This window comes from Nansenia antarctica, assembly GCF_963989245.1.
Source record: "Nansenia antarctica genome assembly, chromosome: 6".
NCBI lineage: Eukaryota > Metazoa > Chordata > Actinopteri > Argentiniformes > Microstomatidae > Nansenia > Nansenia antarctica.
The window spans coordinates 35,731,935-35,743,137 of record NC_137676.1 but is presented as its reverse complement, the minus strand read 5'-3'; the positions used below and the strand labels follow the sequence as shown (position 1 = coordinate 35,743,137).

Here is an 11,203-nt window from a genome sequence, read left to right as displayed (position 1 = left end):
TCTGTGAATCCTACCACACGGCCAGAATACCCACCCTCTGGAAAACTGCCTCCATCATCCCAGTAGCCCAAAAACCCCGGCCCAGAGAACCCAACCATAACCTTCCCGTTGCTCTCACCTCCATAAGTGGCTGGAAAAACTGTTGCTCGCCATCCTTCTTCCAGTTGTCACTCCTCAACTGGACCCCCTTCAATTTGCCTACAAAGCTAGCACAGAGGACGCTGTGGCGACAAACTAATAATGAGGGTTTCTTTATCTCATACATTCATGGGGTTAATGTTCTAATAACAGAGAAATGTGTGTGCTCACATACAGTATTTTTGTGTCTACGTACATGCATATATATCGACGCACAAGCCTGTGTTTTTGTTACCAAACTCATTTTTAAAATAAATTGTACAATAGTTGTACACTTGAATGTCTGCTTGCCATTATTTTTCCTAGGCTTCTGCTTTCAGAGCTAGTTATGAATTAAGTTATTACTAAAACCAATAATAATTGAATGCAGAGGCAATTATATAATATGATAGAGTAGATACATTTAGTCTTACAGTTACAACCGGCCCTTTGAGGGCAACCATAATGTTGATGTGGCCCGGGATGAAATTGAGTTTGACACCCCTGGCCTTAGTCATTATGACGAGAGTTCCATTGGCTCCAAGGGAATATGGGGAAGCTGATCAAGAAAATGAATGTGAGTGAAGACACACAAAACATCACATCCATCCAGTAGTGTTATTTTCTGTAGTGACTACTGCTCTCTTTCCAAGTTTGTATTCTTTTGAATGTTGGCTGTTTATTGTCCTGGACGTGTTCTACTTAAACAAAAATGAATGTAATTAAAAGAATGACAATAAAACAATAATGTTACAGACAATGCTTGAAGTGATTATTATAATGTTTTAATTGTATTAAAGTCATGAGCCTGACATGATCTTGCCTGCAGTATGCAGAACATTAAAAAGTAACACTGCAGCTCAGTAAAAAACATTATGTGACATGGTCCGGTGAACTGGGCCGCAACTCAGCAATTGTGAAGCCTCGCAAATGCTCCCTTTTCTCCAAGTTTGCTCCCTTTTCGTTCTCTCATCAAACTCATAGCCAGGAGAGAATCTTATCCCTCTCATTCATTTGAATACAGCCATCGCATACTTCAGATAGATCAGAGACATTAAAGACAACACTAGGAGATACAATTTGAAAAAACTATTTATTGAACATTGGTCAAAGGAGATAACAGATAACATTATACAGCACTAGATGGAATGTGCGGCCATCGTTCCTCTCCCTGGTCGAGCTGCGGTCAGAGTTCTTACTTGAATCCCTTGGACTGGGCAGAGGACCACACCTCCTCTCCTTCCCTCTCCACCACCATGGTGCCATCGTTACGCAGGTAGAAGCGGCACATCTTGAAGCCACCAGAGGCCTGGCTCTTGGTCTGCCAAATCATCTTGTTGTCCCTCTTGTACATGACGAAGTTGCCATCCTCCTGCATGCACAGGCGGTGGGCGTCGCGCTGGCCAGCGGTGTCTGAATTCCACACGGGCTTCCAGTTGTAGATGACAAAGTTGCCATCCTCCTAGAAAGACAGATAGGATGGAAACATAGGTTTAACTGTGTACTGCAATGCTCCAACCATATGTGTACATTGTAATATTATTAGTATTATAGTATAGTATCGTTCAGGCTCCAGACACTCACCTGGAAACAGGCCTTCCACTCATGGTTGTTGGACATGAGGTAGTCTCCCTTACGGAGTTCGTCAAACTTGGACATGTAGTTCCTGCTCATAATTCTGCAATGACAAGTTAGGTGGATCACTAAATAAGCATGAAGGAACTTCTTCTACTGCCTCAATTTAAAGTTTGGAGAGTTACACAAATGGAGAAAGATTGTTGATTTGTTGTTACAAAATGCATGTAACATAAAACAGAATATGTGGAAGTAACTGTCCACATATAAAAGATGTCTTGGAGACAGTGAAGACAGAGCAGATTTTCACTGAAGCAGAGAACGATGATAACACAGATAAAGCACAGAAACTTGCCACACAGTTCTGATACTATTGCAGAAAGAGCTGAGAAATCATGTATCATGATTCAGCTTCACAGACCAAGAGAAGAGAACTGTAAAAGACAGAGCGACAGATCACAGTTCTGATACTCACAGGCCGGCTGTGGAGTGGATGTTGAGTCTGATGAGTTTGCAGCTCGAGGTGAAGTGTCATCTCCTTCAGAACCAGCAGCTTTTATAGTCAGAAGCAAGAGAGGAGCCCTTTCATGGAGAACACCCTCTCTGTCAAGCCATAATCCAATCTCTTTCATCACAAGATATGACTATTTTTTTGCCAAAACTAGCTTGTGAATGTGAAGAGGGGTCACAGCTTGAATCCTTCACAGAACAGAAACCAATCACAGAAAGGTGCAGCTAACCACATACCGAATGTCTTGTTTTGCTTAAAGAGAGATGGGAAGTGAATACATTTTTGTGCTCATTGGAGTCAAGCTGGTGTGTCTTTGCTACTTAATTATTTTTAATTAATTATTAATTAATTAATTTTGCCATTTAGCAGACGCTTTTAATCCAAAGCGACTTACAATTACGAATTACAGGGACATTCCCCCTGGAGTAACTGAGGGCTAAGTGCCTTACTCAAGGACACACTAGTAGTGGTGTGGTTTCAGGCGGGATTTGAACTCACAACCTTCCGATCACAAGTCCAACTCACTATCCACTAGACCATCACTACCCCCTACTGCTACGAGGCAGTGCCCAAGGAATACAATTTACGGCGGCACTTCGAAACCAAACAAGTATGGCCAAGTATGCTAACCTTAGCCACCAAGAAAAGCAACAAAAAGTCCAAGAATTAAAAGGCAGCCTGCATTCTCAACAGAATATGTTTGCAAAAGTTACAGCAACAAATGATGCAGCAGTGAAAGCAGCATTCAGTCACTCTGTTGCATGCTCCTGGAACAAACTCCCTGAAGAAATCAAACAGGCCCAAACCCTACAAATATTTAAAACTAACCTAAAAACCTTTATGTGCTGCAGCAGTTATGGTTAAGCAAAACAAGACATTCGGTATCTGGTTAGCTGCACCTTTCTGTGACTGGTTTTTATTCTGTGGGGGATTCAAGCTCGGGCCCCTCTTCACATTCACAAGCTGCTTTTGCAGAAGAAAGGAGCCTGGGCATATTTTACGAGTTGGTTCAGAAATAGACATATCTTGCGATAAAACAGATTGGATTATGGCTTGACAGAGAGGGTGTTCTCCATGAAAGGGCTCCTCTCTTGCTTCTGACTATAAAAGCTGCTGGTTCTGAAGGAGGCGACACTTCACCTCGAGCTGCAAACTCATCAGACTCAACATCCACTCCACAGCCGGCCTGTGAGTATCAGAACTGTGATCTGTCGCTCTGTCTTTTACAGTTATCTTCTCTTGGTCTGTGAAGCTGAATCACGATACATGATTTCTCTCCTCTTTCTGCAATAGTATCAGAACTGTGTGGCACGTTTTTGTGTTATATCTGTGTTATCATAGTTCTCTGCTTCAGTGGAAATCTGCTCTGTCTTCACTGTCTCCAAGACATCTTTTATATGTGGAGAGTTACTTCCACATTGTTCATATTCTGTTTCATGTTACTTGCATTTTGTAACAAAAAATGAACAATCACTCTCCATGTGTGTAACTCTCCAAACTTTAAATTGAGGCAGTAGAAGAAGTTCCTTCATGCTTATTTAGTGATCTACCTAACTTGTCATTGCAGAATCATGAGCAGGAACTACATGTCCAAGTTTGCTGAACTCCGTAAGGGAGACTACCTCATGTCCAACAACCATGAGTGGAAGGCCTGTTTCCAGGTGAGTGTCTGGAGCCTGAACGATACTATACTATAATACTAATATTATTATCATTTACACATATGGTTGGAGCATTGCAGTACACAGTTAAACCCATGTTTCCATCCTATCTGTCTTTCTAGGAGGATGGCAACTTTGTCATCTACAACTGGAAGCCCGTGTGGAACTCAGACACCGCAGGCCAGCACGACGCCCACCGCCTGTGCATGCAGGACGACTGCAACTTTGTCATGTACAAGAGGGACAACAAGATGATTTGGCAGACCAAGAGCCAGGCCTCTGGTGGCTTCAAGATGTGCCGCTTCTACCTGCGTAACGATGGCACCATGGTGGTGGAGAGGGACGGAGACAGTGGCGTAGCGGACGGGCCCGCAAGCGACGCACCGCGGACGGGCCCCAGCCACTAGGGGGCCCCCTAACATTGGTTGCTAGCACCCCCTCTCATTGCTCTCACTTGTTTGTACCTTTTGCTAAGTCAAGCATTTAGAATGTAGAGTGCAATAATGCGACGGACTCTAAAAAACACACGTTTTTTTTAACCTCCGTTGCGAAAGGGCCCCCGCCGCCACCTTGCGGGGGGGCCTCAGGATTTTGCGGTACGCCACTGGACGGAGAGGAGGTGTGGTCCTCTGCCCAGTCCAAGGGATTCAAGTAAGAACTCTGACCGCAGCTCAACCAGGGAGAGGAACGATGGCCGCACATTCCATCTAGTGCTGTATAATGTCATCTGTGATCTCCCTTGACCAATGTTCAATAAATATAAATTATTTTTCAATTGTATCTACTAGTGTTGTCTTTAATGACTCTGATCTATCTGAAGAATGCGATGGCTGTATTCAAATGAATGACACCGCACTCAGACAGCCTCAATGCTACAGCGCTCCAGAGTGGGGTGAGGACGCCATTACACAACTCCAAGGCTCCCTGGCATGCACCGACTGGAGGATTTTTTACGGAGACCTGAATGACAAGGTTCATGTCATTACAGACTACATCAAATTATGCATAGACACTATTATTCCAGTTAAGTTAATAACAAAATATCCTAACTCAAAACCCTGGATCACTCCCCAAATAAAACAGTGCCTGAAGGAAAAACATAAAGCCTTCAGCCTCAAAGACTGGACTGGCCTCAAATTGGCTCATCGAAGAATAAAAAATGAGGTGAAACTAAATAGAGCAGGAATTTGGCAGCATGAACAACAAACAGGCATTCCAAAAAGTAATAATTCTAACTGGATGTGAACCCAAATCCAACACCAGTAAGTGAGGAATTGCTGAGAAATCTCCCTCCACCTGACCCTGCAGAACCGGACCCCTTTTCAGAGGAGGAGGTACGGCGTCAGCTTAGCCTGTGTAAGTTATCAAAGCCCCAGGGCCTGACGGCATCCCAGCTAAGGTGCTGAAGTCCTGTGCCCTGGAACTCGCACCCATTCTCCACTCACTCTTCTGTGAATCCTACCACACGGCCACAATACCCACCCTCTGGAAAACTGCCTCAATCATCCCAGTACCCCAAAAACCCCGGCCCAGAGAACCCAACCATTACCTTCCCGTTGCTCTCACCTCCATAAGTGGCTGGAAAAACTGTTGCTCGCCATCCTTCTTCCAGTTGTCACTCCTCAACTGGACCCCCTTCAATTTGCCTACAAAGCTAGCACAGAGGACGCTGTGGCCTGCTGCACCTCCTCCTCCAGCACCTGGATTCCCCAGGCACCTTCGCCAGGATCCTTTGTGTGGACTTTAGCTCTGCGTTCAACACCATCCAAAGGCACCTGATGATCCAGAAGCTACATCACCTTAACACCTGATGATCCAGAAGCTACACCACCTTAACACCTGATGATCCAGAAGCTACATCACCTTAACACCTGATGATCCAGAAGCTACATCACCTTAACACCTGATGATCCAGAAGCTACACCACCTTAACACCTGATGATCCAGAAGCTACACCACCTTAACACCTGATGATCCAGAAGCTACATCACCTTAACACCTGATGATCCAGAAGCTACACCACCTTAACACCTGATGATCCAGAAGCTACATCACTGTAACACCTGATGATCCAGAAGCTACACCACCTTAACATCCCCACATGTCTGGTCTATCTCCTGCACAACTTCCTCAGCGACAAACTAATAATGAGGGTTTCTTTATCTCATACATTCATGGGGTTAATGTTCTAATAACAGAGAAATGTGTGTGCTCACATACAGTATTTTTGTGTCTACGTACATGCATATATATCGACGCACAAGCCTGTGTTTTTGTTACCAAACTCATTTTTAAAATAAATTGTACAATAGTTGTACACTTGAATGTCTGCTTGCCATTATTTTTCCTAGGCTTCTGCTTTCAGAGCTAGTTATGAATTAAGTTATTACTAAAACCAATAATAATTGAATGCAGAGGCAATTATATAATATGATAGAGTAGATACATTTAGTCTTACAGTTACAACCGGCCCTTTGAGGGCAACCATAATGTTGATGTGGCCCGGGATGAAATTGAGTTTGACACCCCTGGCCTTAGTCATTATGACGAGAGTTCCATTGGCTCCAAGGGAATATGGGGAAGCTGATCAAGAAAATGAATGTGAGTGAAGACACACAAAACATCACATCCATCCAGTAGTGTTATTTTCTGTAGTGACTACTGCTCTCTTTCCAAGTTTGTATTCTTTTGAATGTTGGCTGTTTATTGTCCTGGACGTGTTCTACTTAAACAAAAATGAATGTAATTAAAAGAATGACAATAAAACAATAATGTTACAGACAATGCTTGAAGTGATTATTATAATGTTTTAATTGTATTAAAGTCATGAGCCTGACATGATCTTGCCTGCAGTATGCAGAACATTAAAAAGTAACACTGCAGCTCAGTAAAAAACATTATGTGACATGGTCCGGTGAACTGGGCCGCAACTCAGCAATTGTGAAGCCTCGCAAATGCTCCCTTTTCTCCAAGTTTGCTCCCTTTTCGTTCTCTCATCAAACTCATAGCCAGGAGAGAATCTTATCCCTCTCATTCATTTGAATACAGCCATCGCATACTTCAGATAGATCAGAGACATTAAAGACAACACTAGGAGATACAATTTGAAAAAACTATTTATTGAACATTGGTCAAAGGAGATAACAGATAACATTATACAGCACTAGATGGAATGTGCGGCCATCGTTCCTCTCCCTGGTCGAGCTGCGGTCAGAGTTCTTACTTGAATCCCTTGGACTGGGCAGAGGACCACACCTCCTCTCCTTCCCTCTCCACCACCATGGTGCCATCGTTACGCAGGTAGAAGCGGCACATCTTGAAGCCACCAGAGGCCTGGCTCTTGGTCTGCCAAATCATCTTGTTGTCCCTCTTGTACATGACGAAGTTGCCATCCTCCTGCATGCACAGGCGGTGGGCGTCGCGCTGGCCAGCGGTGTCTGAATTCCACACAGGCTTCCAGTTGTAGATGACAAAGTTGCCATCCTCCTAGAAAGACAGATAGGATGGAAACATAGGTTTAACTGTGTACTGCAATGCTCCAACCATATGTGTACATTGTAATATTATTAGTATTATAGTATAGTATCGTTCAGGCTCCAGACACTCACCTGGAAACAGGCCTTCCACTCATGGTTGTTGGACATGAGGTAGTCTCCCTTACGGAGTTCGTCAAACTTGGACATGTAGTTCCTGCTCATAATTCTGCAATGACAAGTTAGGTGGATCACTAAATAAGCATGAAGGAACTTCTTCTACTGCCTCAATTTAAAGTTTGGAGAGTTACACAAATGGAGAAAGATTGTTGATTTGTTGTTACAAAATGCATGTAACATAAAACAGAATATGTGGAAGTAACTGTCCACATATAAAAGATGTCTTGCAGACAGTGAAGACAGAGCAGATTTTCACTGAAGCAGAGAACGATGATAACACAGATAAAGCACAGAAACTTGCCACACAGTTCTGATACTATTGCAGAAAGAGCTGAGAAATCATGTATCATGATTCAGCTTCACAGACCAAGAGAAGAGAACTGTAAAAGACAGAGCGACAGATCACAGTTCTGATACTCACAGGCCGGCTGTGGAGTGGATGTTGAGTCTGATGAGTTTGCAGCTCGAGGTGAAGTGTCATCTCCTTCAGAACCAGCAGCTTTTATAGTCAGAAGCAAGAGAGGAGCCCTTTCATGGAGAACACCCTCTCTGTCAAGCCATAATCCAATCTCTTTCATCACAAGATATGACTATTTTTTTGCCAAAACTAGCTTGTGAATGTGAAGAGGGGTCACAGCTTGAATCCTTCACAGAACAGAAACCAATCACAGAAAGGTGCAGCTAACCACATACCGAATGTCTTGTTTTGCTTAAAGAGAGATGGGAAGTGAATACATTTTTGTGCTCATTGGAGTCAAGCTGGTGTGTCTTTGCTACTTAATTATTTTTAATTAATTATTAATTAATTAATTTTGCCATTTAGCAGACGCTTTTAATCCAAAGTGACTTACAATTACGAATTACAGGGACATTCCCCCTGGAGTAACTGAGGGCTAAGTGCCTTACTCAAGGACACACTAGTAGTGGTGTGGTTTCAGGCGGGATTTGAACTCACAACCTTCCGATCACAAGTCCAACTCACTATCCACTAGACCATCACTACCCCCTACTGCTACGAGGCAGTGCCCAAGGAATACAATTTACGGCGGCACTTCGAAACCAAACAAGTATGGCCAAGTATGCTAACCTTAGCCACCAAGAAAAGCAACAAAAAGTCCAAGAATTAAAAGGCAGCCTGCATTCTCAACAGAATATGTTTGCAAAAGTTACAGCAACAAATGATGCAGCAGTGAAAGCAGCATTCAGTCACTCTGTTGCATGCTCCTGGAACAAACTCCCTGAAGAAATCAAACAGGCCCAAACCCTACAAATATTTAAAACTAACCTAAAAACCTTTATGTGCTGCAGCAGTTATGGTTAAGCAAAACAAGACATTCGGTATCTGGTTAGCTGCACCTTTCTGTGACTGGTTTTTATTCTGTGGGGGATTCAAGCTCGGGCCCCTCTTCACATTCACAAGCTGCTTTTGCAGAAGAAAGGAGCCTGGGCATATTTTACGAGTTGGTTCAGAAATAGACATATCTTGCGATAAAACAGATTGGATTATGGCTTGACAGAGAGGGTGTTCTCCATGAAAGGGCTCCTCTCTTGCTTCTGACTATAAAAGCTGCTGGTTCTGAAGGAGGCGACACTTCACCTCGAGCTGCAAACTCATCAGACTCAACATCCACTCCACAGCCGGCCTGTGAGTATCAGAACTGTGATCTGTCGCTCTGTCTTTTACAGTTATCTTCTCTTGGTCTGTGAAGCTGAATCACGATACATGATTTCTCTCCTCTTTCTGCAATAGTATCAGAACTGTGTGGCACGTTTTTGTGTTATATCTGTGTTATCATAGTTCTCTGCTTCAGTGGAAATCTGCTCTGTCTTCACTGTCTCCAAGACATCTTTTATATGTGGAGAGTTACTTCCACATTGTTCATATTCTGTTTCATGTTACTTGCATTTTGTAACAAAAAATGAACAATCACTCTCCATGTGTGTAACTCTCCAAACTTTAAATTGAGGCAGTAGAAGAAGTTCCTTCATGCTTATTTAGTGATCTACCTAACTTGTCATTGCAGAATCATGAGCAGGAACTACATGTCCAAGTTTGCTGAACTCCGTAAGGGAGACTACCTCATGTCCAACAACCATGAGTGGAAGGCCTGTTTCCAGGTGAGTGTCTGGAGCCTGAACGATACTATACTATAATACTAATATTATTATCATTTACACATATGGTTGGAGCATTGCAGTACACAGTTAAACCCATGTTTCCATCCTATCTGTCTTTCTAGGAGGATGGCAACTTTGTCATCTACAACTGGAAGCCCGTGTGGAACTCAGACACCGCAGGCCAGCACGACGCCCACCGCCTGTGCATGCAGGACGACTGCAACTTTGTCATGTACAAGAGGGACAACAAGATGATTTGGCAGACCAAGAGCCAGGCCTCTGGTGGCTTCAAGATGTGCCGCTTCTACCTGCGTAACGATGGCACCATGGTGGTGGAGAGGGACGGAGACAGTGGCGTAGCGGACGGGCCCGCAAGCGACGCACCGCGGGGGGGCCCCAGCCACTAGGGGGCCCCCTAACATTGGTTGCTAGCACCCCCTCTCATTGCTCTCACTTGTTTGTACCTTTTGCTAAGTCAAGCATTTAGAATGTAGAGTGCAATAATGCGACGGACTCTAAAAAACACACGTTTTTTTTAACCTCCGTTGCGAAAGGGCCCCCGCCGCCACCTTGCGGGGGGGCCTCAGGATTTTGCGGTACGCCACTGGACGGAGAGGAGGTGTGGTCCTCTGCCCAGTCCAAGGGATTCAAGTAAGAACTCTGACCGCAGCTCAACCAGGGAGAGGAACGATGGCCGCACATTCCATCTAGTGCTGTATAATGTCATCTGTGATCTCCCTTGACCAATGTTCAATAAATATAAATTATTTTTCAATTGTATCTACTAGTGTTGTCTTTAATGACTCTGATCTATCTGAAGAATGCGATGGCTGTATTCAAATGAATGACACCGCACTCAGACAGCCTCAATGCTACAGCGCTCCAGAGTGGGGTGAGGACGCCATTACACAACTCCAAGGCTCCCTGGCATGCACCGACTGGAGGATTTTTTACGGAGACCTGAATGACAAGGTTCATGTCATTACAGACTACATCAAATTATGCATAGACACTATTATTCCAGTTAAGTTAATAACAAAATATCCTAACTCAAAACCCTGGATCACTCCCCAAATAAAACAGTGCCTGAAGGAAAAACATAAAGCCTTCAGCCTCAAAGACTGGACTGGCCTCAAATTGGCTCATCGAAGAATAAAAAATGAGGTGAAACTAAATAGAGCAGGAATTTGGCAGCATGAACAACAAACAGGCATTCCAAAAAGTAATAATTCTAACTGGATGTGAACCCAAATCCAACACCAGTAAGTGAGGAATTGCTGAGAAATCTCCCTCCACCTGACCCTGCCGAACCGGACCCCTTTTCAGAGGAGGAGGTACGGCGTCAGCTTAGCCTGTGTAAGTTATCAAAGCCCCAGGGCCTGACGGCATCCCAGCTAAGGTGCTGAAGTCCTGTGCCCTGGAACTCGCACCCATTCTCCACTCACTCTTCTGTGAATCCTACCACACGGCCACAATACCCACCCTCTGGAAAACTGCCTCCATCATCCCAGTACCCCAAAAACCCCGGCCCAGAGAACCCAACCATTACCTTCCCGTTGCTCTCACCT

At 44.1% G+C, this 11,203-nt stretch overlaps 4 protein-coding genes across 4 annotated transcripts; 2 read left to right on the top strand and 2 right to left on the bottom strand.

The window, feature by feature from the left end:
- Positions 1-1,312: 1,312 nt before the first annotated feature.
- Positions 1,313-1,791, bottom strand: LOC308159496 (B-type lectin plumieribetin-like; the record flags this gene model as incomplete). The annotated part of the gene is made up of 2 exons (XM_080533294.1): positions 1,313-1,579; positions 1,702-1,791. 2 exons carry the CDS (start codon positions 1,789-1,791, stop codon positions 1,313-1,315), a joined length of 357 nt encoding a protein of 118 aa, XP_080389420.1.
- Positions 1,792-3,774: 1,983 nt separating this feature from the next.
- LOC308159849 (B-type lectin plumieribetin-like) lies at positions 3,775-4,519 on the top strand (the record flags this gene model as incomplete). Its single annotated transcript, XM_080533666.1, has 3 exons — positions 3,775-3,864; positions 3,987-4,214; positions 4,481-4,519. The coding sequence occupies 3 exons, from the start codon at positions 3,775-3,777 to the stop codon at positions 4,517-4,519; spliced, it is 357 nt and encodes a 118-aa protein (XP_080389792.1).
- Positions 4,520-7,083: 2,564 nt separating this feature from the next.
- LOC308159570 (B-type lectin plumieribetin-like) lies at positions 7,084-7,562 on the bottom strand (the record flags this gene model as incomplete). Its single annotated transcript, XM_080533387.1, has 2 exons — positions 7,084-7,350; positions 7,473-7,562. 2 exons carry the CDS (start codon positions 7,560-7,562, stop codon positions 7,084-7,086), a joined length of 357 nt encoding a protein of 118 aa, XP_080389513.1.
- A 1,983-nt stretch (positions 7,563-9,545) lies between these two features.
- On the top strand, positions 9,546-10,290 carry LOC308159923 (B-type lectin plumieribetin-like; the record flags this gene model as incomplete). Its single annotated transcript, XM_080533751.1, has 3 exons — positions 9,546-9,635; positions 9,758-9,985; positions 10,252-10,290. The coding sequence occupies 3 exons, from the start codon at positions 9,546-9,548 to the stop codon at positions 10,288-10,290; spliced, it is 357 nt and encodes a 118-aa protein (XP_080389877.1).
- Positions 10,291-11,203: the final 913 nt, after the last annotated feature.